We start from the raw sequence: 16,099 nt of genomic DNA, 5'->3' as shown, positions 1-16,099 counted from the left end.
TCAGGAAGTCGTATATCATAAACAGTACAAGAAGCAGACTCCCAGGTCCGACGAAAAGCTGTAACACGAATTGATCTGAAGAGAAGAGGATTCCCAATTCCTAAAAACCAAAATCTACACCACAGTCAGATAGTGGTGTTCTTTAGGAGATTATCTAGCAATCGACTTTGAGCCTGATCAGCTTCAGCTTGGGGCGCCTTGGCACCGTCCCACTCACTGGCCACCGCCTCCCTCCCTACCGCTCGCTGTTCAAAACCGTCCCTGCACCTCTCATCTTACCTTCACTCCAACCATCATTCTCAACTTCCTCTGATCACCTCTTTACAATCTTTTCTGCTCGTTCTGTGAAGGCTCGTTCTCCTTCGCTTTTCGAGTCACAGTATCCTACCTGATCAATTGATCCTTGCTCACCGCCACTACCTACACCTCACATAAACCGTCACAATGGAAGGTAAGCTGAACTCTCCCCCATGCTGCAATGCTGTGTGAACCTAAGCAAGCTTGAACAAACACTGATGCGAATCTCCCTCTACAGAAGAAGTTGCCGCTCTCGTCATTGACAATGGGTAAGCGTCGCCGGGCCTTATCCCAACAATCTGCCTGCGCCTGGCCCGCAACAACATATCAGAATGCGAATTAGGTCGTCGCGCTTTCGGAAGAGGCGGACAGCAGAGTCACGTTGAACAAATGACTGACAATATTTCTGTAGCTCTGGTATGTGCAAAGCTGGCTTTGCCGGTGATGATGCGCCACGAGCAGTCTTCCGTAAGTCATGCCCAGCAGTCCATTGAAAGCTTGCGCATGTCGGGCCTAACATGCTGAACAGCGTCCATCGTCGGTCGACCTCGTCACCACGGTATCATGATTGGTATGGGCCAGAAGGACTCCTACGTCGGAGATGAAGCTCAGTCCAAGCGTGGTATCCTGACCCTCAGATACCCCATTGAGCACGGTGTCGTCACAAACTGGGATGACATGGAGAAGATTTGGCATCACACTTTCTACAACGAGCTGCGTGTCGCTCCTGAAGAGCACCCAGTCTTGTTGACCGAAGCCCCCATCAACCCAAAGTCCAACCGCGAAAAGATGACCCAGATTGTCTTCGAGACCTTCAACGCACCCGCATTCTACGTCTCCATCCAGGCTGTCCTCTCCCTCTACGCATCCGGTCGTACCACCGGTATCGTGCTCGACTCCGGTGATGGTGTCACCCACGTTGTCCCCATCTACGAAGGTTTCGCTCTTCCTCACGCCATCTCCCGTGTTGACATGGCTGGTCGCGATTTGACCGACTACCTCATGAAGATCTTGGCTGAGCGAGGCTACACATTCTCCACCACCGCCGAGCGAGAAATCGTCCGAGACATCAAGGAGAAGCTTTGCTACGTTGCTCTTGATTTCGAGCAGGAGATCCAGACCGCTTCTCAGAGCTCCAGCTTGGAGAAGTCGTACGAACTTCCCGACGGTCAGGTCATTACCATTGGAAACGAACGATTCCGAGCTCCCGAGGCTCTGTTCCAGCCATCCGTCCTTGGTCTCGAATCCGGCGGTATCCACGTCACCACCTTCAACTCCATCATGAAGTGTGATGTTGATGTTCGTAAAGATCTGTACGGCAACATTGTCATGGTAAGCTTGAAGAACCTGCTATCAATTCTGTCCGGTACTAATGATATTCTAGTCCGGTGGTACTACTATGTACCCAGGTATCTCCGACCGTATGCAAAAGGAAATCACTGCTCTTGCTCCATCCTCCATGAAGGTCAAGATCATTGCTCCTCCTGAGCGAAAGTACTCCGTCTGGATTGGTGGTTCCATCTTGGCTTCTCTGTCTACCTTCCAGCAAATGTGGATCTCCAAGCAGGAGTACGACGAGAGCGGTCCTTCAATTGTTCACCGCAAGTGCTTCTAAGCTGTTTTCAAGCATTCTGGAATGCTTTGGTGTTCCCAACGAGACGCAGCAAGTTCTTGAGACAGCGACGAACGACGTCAAGATTATGATGAGACAAATGGTATGGGGGGAATTAGAAGCGTTGTGGATGATGCAATTGGTGGAGGTCCTAGAAAAGTACTTGTTGAAATGGCACGGACAAAGGTCGGCGCCATTGGAGCATGTATTGAGAGCAATATCACATCTGCAATGATTAGCACCGTTCCAATAGTGCTAGAATGCAACGCTAGCTGTTCCCAATGCTATTCTGCCAATCATGCCAGTCTCAGGATTCGAAAATCTTCGTCATGCCATTTCAGTTCAAGACAAGATCATCCTTCTCTGTCCTCATAGAGCCGTTCATGCCTTGTGGGCCTCGTCTCGATAGCTGGGAACATCCCCTAGGACCTCTGTTATCGTAGCGCCATCCTCAGCAGGCTCCAACACCATCCACTCAGCACTGATGCCTTCATCTTTGAACCTTTGCACAATGACTTCCGCAATAGCATCAAAATTCTCCGTGGCAAGCGCCAATATTGTGGGACCGGCGCCAGAAAGACAGATACCTAACAAGCCCTTGTGCGTCCGAGGTGACATTGATGACAAAATGTCTGGAAGAGCAGGGATCAATGTCTTGCGATACGGCTGGTGGATTTTGTCCTGCATTGCACTGTATATGAGTTCGGGGTCTGGAGGCGAGTCGGACAAGACTGTTGTTAGAAGAGCTAATCTTTGAAGGTTGAAGATCTGGATTAGAAAATTCAGGTCAGCAACAATTTCAAAGGCCTGTGTTGGGTTTGATTGACAAATACTTACCATATCTTTCCGCGTGTAAGACTGTGGCAGCACCTCTCTGGCTTTCGCCGTACTGACTTCGAAGTGAGGGATGATGGCCAACGCCTTGATTTCTTTGGCCCAGTTGAAGCGTCGGTAGTGTCCGATGTTCTCGGGCGGTATGGGCGGCGTGAGTCCCGTGTCGACCCCACCTGCCGGCTGGGGCAAGACTTCTGACAAAGGGACCTCTTTCCTCGCCATGTCGACGGGGTCAAGCTCATTGAGGTACGTGCCGACGAAGCCGCCGTAAAGCGCGGCCGCGACGTTATCCGGATGGCGTTCGACCATGAGGCAGAAATCCAGAAGGCGGGGTTTAGACAGATTGAGGTTGCCGACCACGTTTCCTAGCAGGACACCCGCGACGACGGCGGCGCCTGAAGAGCCCAGTCCGCGACCGAGTGGGATGGGGTTGTGGATGTGCACGTGCGTTTGCGCCGGGAACTCGTGCTGGTCGTGGCATCGTAGGACATACAGCGCTGTTCGTGTTAGGAGGTTATTCTCTGGGTTGAGGTCGATGCCCTCGGCGCCCACGCCGGAGTAGGTGACTGTGCAGTTGACTGGAGTTGATGCGTCGGAATTTTGAGTCTTGTCGATGCTGACGCGCAGTTCAAGGTACATTGATAGGGCGAGACCGATGACATCGAATCCTGGGCCTGTGGAGGGGTCAGGGAGCGTACATCGACGGCACAAAGTGGTGTTGGCTTACCGATGTTTGCGGACGAGCATGGTACCCCTATGCATGTTAGATCACGACCGGTGGAGCACCAGGTTCAGGGTTTGCGTGACTCACTTATGAGATGCATTGTGAATTATAGCGGCCCCTTGGGGTAAGCAATGTTGGTTTGAGTCAGGCTCTGGGTATGGTGGCTGAAAATAAATCGAGACAAATTTGATCTTAAAACTCAAGCTTTCTCGGTATATAGTTGTTGTAACACAAAGCTCTTGAGTCTTCAGTGTCTCATCAAGTATACGTTCTTTCAGCCGGCGATCATCTAAATCAACAAAATTGTGTTTGCGCTGGCAACATGGACCTTTTTCCGACTTTGGTGTCGTGTGTATGGAACCAATCAAACTTTGCAAGGCAACCGAAGTGCTTATCGATAAGCAAGCGAGCAACTGGAAGAATTTCGGCAAAGAATTTTCGCCGCTTGGCAGGGGAAACTCGGGTCGCGACTCGACTTTTTTTCTCAGAAGCAATAGAGATGGAAGTCTAGAAGTCCAAATGCTGTATAACTGACTTTCTCACTCAGACAATAGCCATGACGGAACGACTACGGATACTGGTCATCGGATCAGGTGGCCGCGAACATGCTCTTGCATGGAGGCTGGCCAGATCCCCGTCGGTTGATGTTGTCCATGTGGCTCCTGGCAACGGAGGCACCCAATCCGACAACATTGTCAACGTAAAAATCGCGGCCGATGACTTCACAGACCTGGTCAAACATGCGAAGACACACGGTCTCAACCTCGTAGTCGTCGGTCCAGAGGCCCCCTTGGTCGCTGGTGTCGAAGGTTTTTTTCGGGCTGCAGGCATTCGTTGTTTCGGACCGAGCAAGCGTGCTGCCCAGATGGAAGGATCGAAGGCATTTTCAAAGGATTTCATGCAGCGCCACGGTATCCCAACGGCGGCATTCCGCAATTTCCAGGAGTACGAGCCCGCTCGCGAGTATCTTGACTCTGTCAATCATGATGTGGTGATCAAAGCCGACGGTCTCGCTGCCGGAAAGGGTGTCATCATCCCGACTACGAAGGAGGAGGCCCATGAAGCTCTAAGGAAGATCATGGTCGAACGTGAATTTGGTTCGGCTGGCTCACAGGTCGTGATCGAAGAGTTTCTGGAAGGCGAGGAATTGAGCGTGCTATCTTTTAGCGACGGCTACACAATCAGATCGCTGCCTCCTGCTCAGGACCACAAACGTGCATTGGACGGAGACGAGGGGCCAAATACAGGTGGAATGGGCTGCTACGCGCCGACTCGAGTTGCCTCGAAAGAGTTGATCGCTCAGGTCGACCGCGAGATTGTCCAGCCTACTATCGATTCAATGCGAAGAGAAGGAATGCCGTTCGTCGGTATGCTTTTCACTGGACTGATGATTACCAAGAATGGGCCGAAAGTGCTGGAATACAATGTCAGGGGAGGTGACCCTGAGACGCAAACCTTGTTGCCATTGTTAAGCGAAGATACTGACCTCGCTAAAGTCATGCTCGCTTGCACGGAGCATTGGCTGGATGGAGTCGACCTCAAGATCGAGTCCAAGTTCGCTGCCACGGTCGTCGCCTGTGCCGAAGGTTACCCTGGCCCGTACGCGAAAAACAGACCGATCACGGTACACAAAGTGGCGGAAGACGTGTTCGTATTCCATGCCGGGACGGCCAGGGATGAGAAAGAGGTGGTAACTACGGGCGGACGTGTAATTGCCTCTACGGCAACAGCAGCTACACTGGAAGAAGCCGTAGCCAAAGCTTACAAAGGGATGGACTCGATCAAGTTCCAGGGCATGCACTTCAGAAAGGATATTGCTCACCGTGCGTTCAGCAGAAAGGAACAGGAGAAGGGTCCTGACGATGCGTCACTGACATATGCATCTGCTGGCGTTTCCATCGATGCAGGCAACGATCTCGTCACTCGTATCAAACCAGCCGTCAAGTCGACCTCACGCGCAGGCGCGGATGCTATTATTGGCGGGTTCGGCGGAGGTTTCGAGCTTGCAAGAGCTGGATATAATGAGAAATCGCCCATGCTGATCGGCGCCATCGACGGAGTCGGCACTAAGCTCAAGATCGCTCATGCCATGAATATCCACGACACGGTGGGCATTGACTTGGTTGCAATGAATGTCAACGACCTTCTTGTCCAGGGTGCGGAGCCACTAATGTTCCTTGACTGCTACACATGCAGCATCTTGGATGTCGACATTGCGGCCAACTTCGTCAAGGGCGTTTGCGAGGGCTGCAGAATTTCCAACTGCGCCCTTGTCGGAGGTGAGACTGCGGAAATGCCAGGTCTCCTGGCCGGTACAGAGTATGACGCCGTTGGTGCTGCAATCGGAGCACTCGACACCCCAGCCGGGAAGAAGCTACTGCCAGACATGCAAAGCATGGTCGAGGGTGATATCCTGCTAGGTCTGGCATCGAACGGTGTACATTCCAATGGCTTCTCTCTGGTTAGACGGGTCGTCGAGAAGATGCACTTGGGCTTCTCGGACCAGGCGCCCTGGAACTCGGAAACTACGGTCGGTCAGTCGCTTCTGACGCCAACGCGAATATATGTCGTACAAGTCCTCCAAGCGCTCAAACGCGACTTGATCAAGGGCATGGCCCACATCACCGGCGGTGGCCTCCTTGAGAATGTGCCTCGCATGCTGCCGAACCATTTGGCCGCTGAGATCGATGTGGCTTCGTGGGACCGGCCTGCAGTCTTTAAGTGGCTTCAGAAAGCTGGCAACGTCAGCAGCGAAGAGATGAGTCGAACGTTCAATAACGGGGTCGGCATGGTTCTCGTGGTTTCCAGCGTGGCTGCTGGAGAGGTCAAGAAGATCCTAGAAGGAGAAGGCGAGACTGTGCACAGGATCGGAAAGCTCGTCAGCAAAGATGGCAAAGAGGGTTGCATCCTGAACAATCTGGAGTCGTGGAAGTCCTCATGAGAACTGGTCTGTCAGCATGAATAACAGGTTCGAGTCGCATTGTTGCTGAAGCCCGGCGATGATGCAGTTTGTGATGCCGGCTTGAGGGGGCATAATGTCAATTGTTGCTTCTACTGGGTTCAGGTGAATGCCATTCTTGTTGTCACTCCGGGATCCTTCACACACAACGATACAGCGTTGGCCTTTGGCCTACGGGAGGACATCAGCTCTACCGCACAGTGCTTGTGTCTTGCTGTCGAGGCTTCCGCTGTTGTGAACCAGCTTGACTCCGAACTTGTGTCTTCGATATGCGCCATCTCAGACAGTGCCACTTTTTCTGGAAACAGGCTCGAAGAGTCTTCCCTGGATTCCTGTGTCTTCTTATTGGTCATCGCGTGCAGATGCGGAGGCCCGGTGCGAGTTTGCTTCCATCGAATGCCTCAAGGTCAGCCTTGTCCACGCCTCGCAGCTCGATGATCAAGAAAAAAAGACATGGGAGCATGAGACGATCATGCTTTCACATAATGATATAAATTCACGATTCAGCAGCACTTCGATCGCTTCTGTGTCCCAAGCTTCATCTGTACATCAACACCATTGACATCAGCGGTTCGGAAGGCACATCGACCACCTAGACATCGCGACCTAGACACCGACGACCCAGACATCGACCACCTAGGCATCGACCACCCGGACATCGACCACCTGGGCATCCACCACGCAGACATCGACCATGGTCTCTAATATCACAATAGTGGTCGGCGCTAGCAGAGGCATAGGTGTCGAACTTGCAAAGCACTTGGCTCAGACCCCAGGAACCCATGTCGTGGCCACCATGCACAAAGGCTTCAGCCTGGAACTGCCCAACGTCGAAGTCATCCAGCTTGACCAAAGCAAAACAGATTCTGTCCATGCCGCAGCCAGAAAGGTCAAAGAAGCAGATACACTCATTGTGAATGGAGCTATCGGCGAGGACGAGCTTCTCACGTAGATCTCGTCGGAGCGATTGTCTGAGTATCTCAACACTAACGTCGTCAGAGCGCATCGAGTGGTCAACGCATTTCTGCCTCCTCTTCGAGTAGGCAACACACGACGAATCATTTATATCTCTTCCACAGCGGCTTCTTTGACCAAGCAGGTCGGTGAGCCATGGGGACTCCATGGGCCATATGCCGATAGCAAGACAGCTGGCAATATGTTGACCGTCCAATACCACAAAGAGCTTCACGACGATGGGTTCAAGGTGGTGTTCATTCATCCAGGTTGGGTCGCGACGGATATGGGCAATCTCGCTGGCCCGGGGGCCATGCCGGTGACGGAATCGGTGCAGAAGATCATGGAGATCGTAAATGGCCTGAGCAGGACTGATGGTGCCAAATTCTTCGACATGGATGGAACAACTTTGCCATGGTAAGGGTGGCAATGTCGGCATTGCGTAAGTAGGCGGCGCATTGCTTGTGGCTAAGACCTTGGCCTGCAAAAGCAGTGAGTAATTGAAGTCTTCCAGAAGTAGTCAAGTAGAGAAATTGGATTCCAATTCTCACTCCTCTTTATAACATATGGTCCAATATAACCATCCTATCGGCCATGTATGGCAATCCTGGCCACTCTGAAACTTCCAGCCATGGAGCTTCTCGGGAGGTACCCGACTGCGTAACAGAGCTTGCACTTCACTCGGTGTTCTTGTCCTTAGACACGAGATGTATCCATCGTAGACCCAGATGAACGGGACAATAGGGACGAGGTAGGTGAACAATAGGTGTCCGGGAGAATGCCAGAAGTAGAACGGCGTTATAATCATGGCCAGAGGCCATAGTAGGCTGATAGTGATGAAGGAGGCCAGGTTGCGTGATTGAAGCTCGAATATGCTAGGTGCAGACGTTAGTTATGCCTTGTCAACTTGTGAAAGGGAGACTCACCAGAACCCATCTGATGTCTCGATCGTGTTCTGAAGAACTTTGGCAGCAAGGTCATCGTCGAAGTGATGGAAGGCGAGACTGAACAATCGCATAATCTTCTTGTCTTCAACTGCAGGTACATCCCGGAGCAATGTTTCTGCACTGGGGGCATTTGTAGCGTCCACACTTTGTCCGATGTAACTGATGTTCTTGCTCTTCTTTGCAATGGCATCCCAAGCACTGACATGCGGGCTGATGTCTGTGAGGACGAACTTGACGTCTTCCTTTCCCTCTTCTCGCAGCTCCTTGTTCAGGTGTTGCTCAATATATGGTGTTGGCCCACCAGCTCCAGAAGCGAAGTCAAAGTAGACATAATTGGAGACACGAGGGCCTAGGACCGTCGACAGGACTCGGGATACTAGGGCGGCCGGGGATGTCGATTGTATGATAGGCAGTCTGTTGACCCATCCGAGGGTCAGGTAGTCCTGGACCTTTTCTCGAAGTGTTTGTGGGAACCTGCAGAGGTCAATAGATATTCGATGGGGTATCTTGCAAGGAAATGTACCATGATTGATCATTGACTTCGAAGAAATGCCTCCTAGGAAGCCAGACCCTTTGATCCATCTCGAGGTAATGAGTACAACCGCGAATCCTGTTCACGATGTGAACGGACAGAAGTCTGGTTTTTATGTTCCATGGCGGTAACTACCCGGAGCGTTCTGTAACGAAACGCGTTGGGAGTTACAGTGACGGGCTAAGTCGCAGCCTTGAAAGACGTCATTAATGATAAAATAAAAGATTCCCAGGGCAAGGGCGCATAGCCGAAGTCGCCCAATACAGTTAAGAGTACAAGCATCAATCTCTTAGGAAAACCCAAACCTCTCCTGCTACAGTATATATCTATTGTATCATGCTAGTTACTCAAGTCCTGCATTGCTCAGAATGGTCTCCTTCAATCTTGCCTTCCTGTTTCATATCGTCATCGAAGTCCCAGCTTGCCTCAACTTCTTCCTCGCACCGAGCGGACAATTGGGCACATATACTCCCCATGCTCATGCCGTGATCAGGCAATATGCGGTCCTTATATTGACTTCAGTCTTGGTGGCTTTTGTGTTTCTTCGTCAGCCTCCTGATGAGACATCTGCCAAAGTAGCGGCAGCCCTTGCTATCTACCATATCGCTCCTTCCATACGCTCAATGAGCAGATTGAGACGACAGGCACAGTCCAGAGAAGCAATTGTCTTTTCCCAAGCATCCCTCTATCTAATTGTACATGGGATCTGTTTCGCAGCTCTTACCCATCACTTTTGGACAGCTATACAACCTTGAACCATGCCATAAAGAAAATGTACGAGTGTTCCTCCCGTACCTCAGTCGACATCTTCAGCGACCAAAGTCTCCGTCGGACTCACAGTGCCTGCCTCGGAGACTTGGTTGCTGCGCTTGAACACCATCATCTCGACAGCTATACCAGGCCCGAAAGCACAGCCGATGATGTGCTCCGTTGTTTCTCCTTGCAGCAATCGGTTCAGCACGCTGAAAAAGGTCGCACTTGAGCTGTTGCCGTGGGTGATGTAGACTTCATAACTTGCCCGAAGCAGCTCAGGTTTCAGCTTCATCGCCCTTTCGACGCCGCTGAGGACAGTCGCACCACCTGGATGGAGGGCCCAATCATAATCCGAAGCTTTAAATTTCCCTAGGTCAACAAGCTCCGGTATTGACGAGACCAAGTCCTCATACATGGCTGGCACGGCTGCCGCGGCCAACTTGGGAACCCGTGGGGTCAGCACGACTTTCCAGCCTGCATAAAACGTCAGCTGTTATTCCTCAAACGCACTCCGGGCGTATGACTTACCGAGAGGGTCAACATCGAATCCTAGGTCTTTCTCCGTATCTTCAATGATTCTGTGATCCCAGCCTAGAAGCTCCAACAAAGGTTCTTCATCGTACCGGTCACTGAACCCATTGCCCAGCACTACAGCTGATGCGCAATCACTGAACAAGGTGACACCTATTCTGACTTCTTGGTTCTTGTGTATTGAGTCCAGCTCAGATCGAACAAGAGTACTAGAGATCTCACAGGCGAGGACCAATACTCGGGCGGGTTTTCGCCGGAAGCTTGAACCGAGAGCGATGTTCGCCGCCGTCCTCAAAGCATTCAAGCCACCAGAGCATCCGATACCATGCAACAGCACCTTTTCTATGCTTTGGTTGAGACCAAGCTGTTTGACGACATAATGGTCATAGCCAGGATTTGCGGAATTCGTGCATGTGGTGGCAACAACGTGAGTGATCTCGGACAAATCGCCACCCCATTGTTCCAAAGCCTTACGACAAGCTGCTACGGACAGCTTCACGCCGTGATCAAGGAAGACATCGCACAATTCAGCGATTGTTGGAGCTTCGGGCGCATTGGCAATGGGGTGGTCGATGGTACCAATGGCGGAACGAGAGTCAATCCCGGTGTACTCGTTGATTGTCAGCACCTTGTCGAGCCTGGAGAAGCACATGTTAGCAAAGACGTGAATCTGTTGGCGATGTCGAGTCTTACGCCGGGGTCTTGGGATAGAACCGCCTCGCAAGAGTTTCCAGGTTCTCAGGTTTGATTTCGTATGGAGGGTATTCGACTCCAGTGCCATAGATATATAGGTCTGGCCTCTGATAAGGAGGAGTGACCTTGTTGTGAACTGCTGCGGGCGACATTATGGTCGTTGCTGGGCTTGGTGGTCGACGTCTAGCCAAGTCCAAATCCGACCGAGGCCCAACAGAATTTCCTTGGGATCGATGACGTTGGGATGTGCTAGATTGCTTGCACTCAGTCTCAAACGCGAATGAAACGGCAAATGTAGGATCGACAACGAGGGTTGTGTTGTTCCAAAAGAGCGACAGTAACGAGAGGCAAGCTGTTGAAGGCCGTCGAGCTGTAGTCGTAAAGAGGCAAAAGTGACTTTCGCACGTATGTATGTATGTACGAGCAGCGTTGATGGGATTCCAAAGATGGCGCGGTACGGAATACGGGAATTTGACCTCGTAAGTTAGGAACGGTCAATGATCGCGTGCAACCGGTTTGAGACTGGGGGCCAGGAGGTATTCCACGAATCAACAAGCGACAGTATCACAATGTATGCGTAGATTGGATAAGAGAGGCTGAGAACGATTGGGATAAGAAGTCAGGAACAATCCCTTCCCGAGTGGCTGGATTTCTTTTTGCCTCTACAGCAGGTTCAGCTTCAGCTTCCACGTGGTGAACATTCCTTACGTCGTACATTTTCCTTACGAATAGCTTCCTTTATCTCACGTCATGACATTTCCGCCACCAGATTTGTGAGGTGGAAGATAGATCCAGATCCAGACACTCCGGCGATGGGCGCTTGAACGAGTTTAGTTAACTAAGCACTGCTAGGTTAAGTAAATAAGTTCCCGGCGTCTAACTTATCGAAATTCGGGTACTGAACCTACCTTAGGTACGAGGTCGTAGTACCTCCCGTTGTCTTCTGGCTCTGCAGTCAGCACACTATGATCTGGACTACAGTTGTCATCCTGCTGTTCAGTATCATATTGTTCTACAGTCTCACGAAGGAACCCAAAATCCACCGTAATGGCGAGAAATTAAGGTAAGTCAAAAAGTATTCTTTAGTGGTGTTTGCTACTTCTGTGTTATGCGTTATGCTTTATCTAACACCAAACCCTCCTTTCCAGACGGCCACCGAATACACTCCCGGTGCTTGGAAATGCTATAGTCTTCCTCAGGTCTCGCCATCTCCTATTCGACTGGTTCGTCAAATGCCAGCAGATCTTCGGCAGGGAAACATTCGAGATCTCGGTGCCTACCTTACCTCCCGGTGTGGTCATCAACAGTCCCGAGAATCTCGAGTTCGTGCTGAAGAACGAGTCTATCATCACCAAGGGTGACTTCTTCAAGGAACGGTCATGGGATCTGTTCGGTAATAAACCCCACACATCTGTTTGGACCGAACCCGCTGCTGACCTTTGCAACAGGTTATGGCATCATCAATGCCACAGGTGACTCATGGCGGGCTCAACGTAAAGCCGGCGTGAAGTTCTTTACCGCCGCCAACCTTGACGCACTGATCGAGAATGTTATGCCCACGGTCTATCAAGACGACACCAGGAAGCAACTCCTCGACGCTGCAGAGGATGGGTCCGTCATCGACCTGCAGAAGGTCTCACTTGACCTCACAACCACGGTGGTAGGACATATGGCCTATGATATGGAAATCGACGCCTCCTCACCATTCGGGAAGGCCTTCGATCACGCCTCCGACCACGTCGGCCTACGGTTCCAAAACCCCTTGTACTGGCTAACCGAGATGTTCACGGGTGCCAGCTTCCGCGCCTCTTTAGCCGAAGTCAGGCGCTTTAGCATGCAAATCGTCACGAACGCGCGCAAACGCAGATCGCGCGCCGCATTCGAGAGCTTGATCACCGAAGGTGACGGCAACACTTCCACTCCGCCCTCAGATGCGTGCTTCGGCAGCCTGATCGACTCGCTGATCGAGTCGTTCGCAGAGCCTCAGGTCGTCGCGGACGCAGCGCTCAATTTCTTGTCCGCAGGCCGTGACACCACGGCTCAGTCCTTCACATGGACGTTCTACGCCCTCATGAGACATCCTGACGCCCTGGAGGAAGTCCGCAAAGAAATTGACGAGAAAGTAAGCAATATCGAGGACATAGATATCTCGCTATTGCAGCCGGCAACGCTACCTCTCACGCTGGCGACATACTATGAGGCGCTACGATTGTACCCACCCATTCCATTTGAGCTGAAGCAGACGAGTCAGCCTGTCACGTTGCCGGACGGGACATTTTTGCCGGCCAATGCCCTGGTAGTCTGGTGTATATACGCTTTCAATAGGGCGGTACAGATATATGGTGACGATGCACACTTGTTCCGGCCACGGCGCTGGCTTGACGAGGATGGCAAGCTTGTGCCTAGATCGCCGTTGGAGTTTCCTGTGTTCAACGGCGGACCCAGATCGTGTCTTGGGAAGAAGATGGCTGAAGTCATGGGCGTGTGGGTCATGGTGAGAATGTGCAGCGAATGGGATTTTGACGAGGTCACGGACGGATTGGTCCGGCTGGACGACGAGGGCAAGGAGGTGCTTATGGAAAGAGTCAGTGCGAATAGTCTGACGCTGCCCATGGAGGGAGGATTGCCTTGTAAAGTCAGAAGGAGAGATAGGAAGGCCCCGCAGGAACGGAATCTGAACGGACCTTGACATAAGGTAGTCACATATGCAACGGCGACCAAAATGTCTTATGTGTCGGTAAATACCGAGCCGGTTTCTGGAAGTAGCCTCGCGGACTTCTATAGTACATTATGAAAGTGGACGACCGACTCCTGGCTGAAAATATGCACGTAAAAGAATTGCCTGGATGAGGATGAGCGCGGCGCGATATAGATTTCACACCTCCTCCTCATCCGTAGCTACGCTGCTATAAGCCATACCACCGGCTCCTCTTCTTAGTCTCAGGGGCACCTCATAGAGATGTGCATAGTCTACGACTTCCCCACCGAGATATCCCTTGCCGTTTTCTCGTTTGCCAAAGATGGGTGCAGGATCACACCAGAAGTCTTTGCAATTTCCAATGACGCCGCGGGTGAAAGGATTCGCATTGCGAGACTGGAGTTTCCCATGCGAGGCATCGGACGCGGTGGCCAGGAATGCGTCCAGGCCAAGAAGCTTCTTCCACCGTGTAAAACAGCCGTCAGGCCGGCGAGGGACCGGGTTGATGCGAGTTGAAGCTGCGGCAGTATCGTTCAGCGATGTAGTGGCCGCAGAAGCACCTTGGGTGACAGGTCGAGCGTGTTGTGGCAGCAAAGGGTTGTGGTCGTGAGAATGTTCATGTCGTTTCATGTTTTCATAGGTCGTTTGGTTTTTGGATATTTGTACAGTCTGCACGACGATCAACATCGTGACCCAGACGAGCTGGAGGACGGCCCAGAATGTTAGGGCGACAGTCCATGGATCGCGGAGCACGAAGTTGCAAAGCATTGGCCCAAGAATGTGACATTGGGAAATGGCGTCGTCGGATGGAGCAGGTAATAGAGCGAGGTATGAAAGAACAAGTTGAACGTAGAAGATGATGCCGACTTCCAGACTCAAAATATAGATGTAGAAATGCCGAATATTGTTGTTGCCAACACAGTTGTGGATCCATGGGCAATGATGGTCCTGCTTGGCCACACAGCGATGGCAGCGCCGGCAGTGTTTGGATCGTAAAGGCTTCCGTACCATGCATTGTACGCAGAAACTCTCTTCATCGAACTTCCAGAGAGAAAAGAGTTCCTCGATGGCGGCGCGCTGTTGGTTTCTGGACGCCAATTTGGGGACCCAGCCTGGATCTTCGACCATGGCCTGGAAGTAAAAGTAGGCCGTGCTGGCATATGAGACGGCGAAGAAGATGTTTGAGAAGAAGTTTCTGTAAAGTGTAGCGGGTAGGACGGTGGTCAAATAACTAAATCCCACCCAGAATAGTGTGCCCGCAAAGATGCCTGCCAGATACGGCGTCTTATGGATTGTATGATATTCCAGCGGCCCATGTAGAGCAATTCGTTGAGCCCCGTATTGCATGCCTAGGCATGTTACCAGGAAGATTGGCAAACCAATGAATATGTTGAGATGACTTATAATGTACAGGCCGATCACCATGATCACGAAGGGGTAGGAGAAGAAGAATTTGGACATTTTCGAGCGATCTCGGATCAGGTTGTGTAGGTTGAGAGGAAGGGTTTTGACGTTCCCAGAGGCATCGTAGCCGTGATCAGCGAGTGACCGTAGGTACACACGTTTCGTGTTCATTTCGTCGGCGCAGACATTTGGCGTCTTGCCCTCATTCGTCTTTGCGAATCTGTCGGCGCCATACTCGAGCAATTTGTCCAGACAGGGTTTAGAACCCTTGACCAAAGCCCAATGCAGAGGTGTGTACCCGTTGTCGTCTGTCGCTTTTACGTTAGCTCCCCAACGCAACAGGAGGTCGACGCAAGCAGGCCATCCTTTGTAGCCCGCCCACATCAGACTTGTGTGACCTTGAGGATCTGGGATGTCAACTGGGATATTTTGATGTAACAAGAGGATCAGAAGTAGCGCATTTCCATCGATGGTAGCAAGGTGGAGGATATTGTATCCTTGGCCATCGGTCAACAGAGGATCGGCTCCATTCTGTAGGAGAAGGTTGACGATATAAAAGTGGCATCTTTGCGACGCCCACATAACCGCAGTCGCGTTCGATTCTCCTCCTTTTGCGTTGACGTCTGCTCCTTGTTCTAGCAGGTATTTGCAGACCGCAAATTGGTTATTGATAGCAGCCCAGTGCAAAGGTGTGATTCCCTCTTCATCCTTGTAGTTCGCATCGTATTTCCCGGACTGTATCATCTTCTGAATGTGTTCCAGGGCGCCGATGCGCGCACACTGCATAATGTCCTCTTCGAGAGGGAGACTCGGCTCTGCCTGGCCATTTTGCATGGGCGCAAGCTCAACATCCTCCAAGGTCACCTGGGGAGAGGTCGCGTTGGACTTCGTGTTCGGGGGATGCGCCAACTTTTGAGACGCTGGGGACGACATTGCGACTTGGTAGAGGGTAGCGTTGTCGTCACCGTGAACATAATGTTGCCACGGTCATATCACTGTGCAGCTCAAGCGACATGTATTGTGGTAGCCTGATTATTCATGGCACCCTGGTAAATCGCATAGCCACCCTTTGAGTATGGCAACGACGTGGACTCAAAGAAATGGAGAAAAAGAGCACGTCTGACAGAAGGTATAATTACCCTTTCGAGCAGATCGTATGTA

General features: G+C 51.6%; 9 protein-coding genes across 9 annotated transcripts; 5 read left to right on the top strand and 4 right to left on the bottom strand.

The window, feature by feature from the left end:
- The first annotated feature begins 262 nt into the window (after positions 1–262).
- On the top strand, positions 263–2,215 carry EDD37DRAFT_621081 (actin). The gene is made up of 5 exons (XM_062815977.1): positions 263–451; positions 536–566; positions 710–765; positions 827–1,629; positions 1,682–2,215. The coding sequence occupies exons 1-5, from the start codon at positions 445–447 to the stop codon at positions 1,910–1,912; spliced, it is 1,128 nt and encodes a 375-aa protein (XP_062672878.1). The 5' UTR covers positions 263–444; the 3' UTR covers positions 1,913–2,215.
- On the bottom strand, positions 1,960–3,950 carry EDD37DRAFT_244223 (homoserine kinase). Its single transcript, XM_062810621.1, has 4 exons — positions 3,555–3,950; positions 3,471–3,497; positions 2,747–3,417; positions 1,960–2,677 (listed from the first exon to the last, which is right to left on the bottom strand). Exons 1-4 carry the CDS (start codon positions 3,565–3,567, stop codon positions 2,291–2,293), a joined length of 1,098 nt encoding a protein of 365 aa, XP_062672877.1. The 5' UTR covers positions 3,568–3,950; the 3' UTR covers positions 1,960–2,290.
- A 1-nt stretch (position 3,951) lies between these two features.
- On the top strand, positions 3,952–6,552 carry EDD37DRAFT_243635 (phosphoribosylglycinamide synthetase). The gene has a single exon (XM_062810618.1). The coding sequence runs from the start codon at positions 4,024–4,026 to the stop codon at positions 6,406–6,408; it is 2,385 nt and encodes a 794-aa protein (XP_062672876.1). The 5' UTR covers positions 3,952–4,023; the 3' UTR covers positions 6,409–6,552.
- A 568-nt stretch (positions 6,553–7,120) lies between these two features.
- On the top strand, positions 7,121–7,801 carry EDD37DRAFT_646683 (uncharacterized protein; the record flags this gene model as incomplete). Its single annotated transcript, XM_062817767.1, has 2 exons — positions 7,121–7,374; positions 7,426–7,801. The coding sequence occupies 2 exons, from the start codon at positions 7,121–7,123 to the stop codon at positions 7,799–7,801; spliced, it is 630 nt and encodes a 209-aa protein (XP_062672875.1).
- A 126-nt stretch (positions 7,802–7,927) lies between these two features.
- On the bottom strand, positions 7,928–8,909 carry EDD37DRAFT_646682 (uncharacterized protein; the record flags this gene model as incomplete). The annotated part of the gene is made up of 3 exons (XM_062817766.1): positions 7,928–8,255; positions 8,307–8,801; positions 8,851–8,909. The coding sequence occupies 3 exons, from the start codon at positions 8,907–8,909 to the stop codon at positions 7,928–7,930; spliced, it is 882 nt and encodes a 293-aa protein (XP_062672874.1).
- A 258-nt stretch (positions 8,910–9,167) lies between these two features.
- Positions 9,168–9,860, top strand: EDD37DRAFT_243423 (uncharacterized protein). Its single transcript, XM_062810612.1, has one exon. It carries the CDS (start codon positions 9,228–9,230, stop codon positions 9,612–9,614), a length of 387 nt encoding a protein of 128 aa, XP_062672873.1. The 5' UTR covers positions 9,168–9,227; the 3' UTR covers positions 9,615–9,860.
- On the bottom strand, positions 9,635–11,364 carry EDD37DRAFT_243430 (chalcone synthase). Its single transcript, XM_062810613.1, has 3 exons — positions 10,837–11,364; positions 10,141–10,781; positions 9,635–10,086 (listed from the first exon to the last, which is right to left on the bottom strand). Exons 1-3 carry the CDS (start codon positions 10,986–10,988, stop codon positions 9,656–9,658), a joined length of 1,224 nt encoding a protein of 407 aa, XP_062672872.1. The 5' UTR covers positions 10,989–11,364; the 3' UTR covers positions 9,635–9,655.
- EDD37DRAFT_243435 (cytochrome P450) lies at positions 11,364–13,618 on the top strand. The gene is made up of 3 exons (XM_062810614.1): positions 11,364–11,899; positions 11,985–12,229; positions 12,285–13,618. The coding sequence occupies exons 1-3, from the start codon at positions 11,802–11,804 to the stop codon at positions 13,523–13,525; spliced, it is 1,584 nt and encodes a 527-aa protein (XP_062672871.1). The 5' UTR covers positions 11,364–11,801; the 3' UTR covers positions 13,526–13,618.
- EDD37DRAFT_243410 (uncharacterized protein) lies at positions 13,619–15,987 on the bottom strand. The gene has a single exon (XM_062810611.1). It carries the CDS (start codon positions 15,869–15,871, stop codon positions 13,712–13,714), a length of 2,160 nt encoding a protein of 719 aa, XP_062672870.1. The 5' UTR covers positions 15,872–15,987; the 3' UTR covers positions 13,619–13,711.
- Between the last annotated feature and the right edge of the window lie 112 nt (positions 15,988–16,099).

The sequence above is a fragment of the Exophiala viscosa genome (assembly GCF_022695815.1).
Source record: "Exophiala viscosa unplaced genomic scaffold EDD37scaffold_2, whole genome shotgun sequence".
Classification (NCBI taxonomy): domain Eukaryota; kingdom Fungi; phylum Ascomycota; class Eurotiomycetes; order Chaetothyriales; family Herpotrichiellaceae; genus Exophiala; species Exophiala viscosa.
This window is presented reverse-complemented; position numbering and strand designations above follow the sequence as displayed.

What these genes read in the sequence shown, in the direction of transcription:
- EDD37DRAFT_243423 (XM_062810612.1), top strand. Translation starts at nt 9,228, where the DNA reads ATGGTCTCCTTCAATCTTGCCTTCCTGTTTCATATCGTCATCGAAGTC.
- EDD37DRAFT_244223 (XM_062810621.1), bottom strand. An exon ending in ATGCTCGTCCGCAAACATCG is followed by an intron (nt 3,418 to 3,470) that starts GTAAGCCAACAC and finishes ACCCCTCCACAG; the next exon opens with GCCCAGGATTCGATGTCATC. An exon ending in CTTACACGCGGAAAGATATG is followed by an intron (nt 2,678 to 2,746) that starts GTAAGTATTTGT and finishes TTTCTAATCCAG; the next exon opens with ATCTTCAACCTTCAAAGATT.
- EDD37DRAFT_243635 (XM_062810618.1), top strand. Translation starts at nt 4,024, where the DNA reads ATGACGGAACGACTACGGATACTGGTCATCGGATCAGGTGGCCGCGAA.
- EDD37DRAFT_243430 (XM_062810613.1), bottom strand. Translation starts at nt 10,988, where the DNA reads ATGTCGCCCGCAGCAGTTCACAACAAGGTCACTCCTCCTTATCAGAGG. An exon ending in TTCTATCCCAAGACCCCGGC is followed by an intron (nt 10,782 to 10,836) that starts GTAAGACTCGAC and finishes GTGCTTCTCCAG; the next exon opens with GCTCGACAAGGTGCTGACAA. An exon ending in ATTCGATGTTGACCCTCTCG is followed by an intron (nt 10,087 to 10,140) that starts GTAAGTCATACG and finishes CGTTTTATGCAG; the next exon opens with GCTGGAAAGTCGTGCTGACC.
- EDD37DRAFT_243410 (XM_062810611.1), bottom strand. Translation starts at nt 15,871, where the DNA reads ATGTCGTCCCCAGCGTCTCAAAAGTTGGCGCATCCCCCGAACACGAAG.
- EDD37DRAFT_621081 (XM_062815977.1), top strand. An exon ending in GCTCTCGTCATTGACAATGG is followed by an intron (nt 567 to 709) that starts GTAAGCGTCGCC and finishes ATATTTCTGTAG; the next exon opens with CTCTGGTATGTGCAAAGCTG. An exon ending in TGCGCCACGAGCAGTCTTCC is followed by an intron (nt 766 to 826) that starts GTAAGTCATGCC and finishes CATGCTGAACAG; the next exon opens with CGTCCATCGTCGGTCGACCT.
- EDD37DRAFT_243435 (XM_062810614.1), top strand. Translation starts at nt 11,802, where the DNA reads ATGATCTGGACTACAGTTGTCATCCTGCTGTTCAGTATCATATTGTTC. An exon ending in CGTAATGGCGAGAAATTAAG is followed by an intron (nt 11,900 to 11,984) that starts GTAAGTCAAAAA and finishes CCTCCTTTCCAG; the next exon opens with ACGGCCACCGAATACACTCC. An exon ending in ACGGTCATGGGATCTGTTCG is followed by an intron (nt 12,230 to 12,284) that starts GTAATAAACCCC and finishes CCTTTGCAACAG; the next exon opens with GTTATGGCATCATCAATGCC.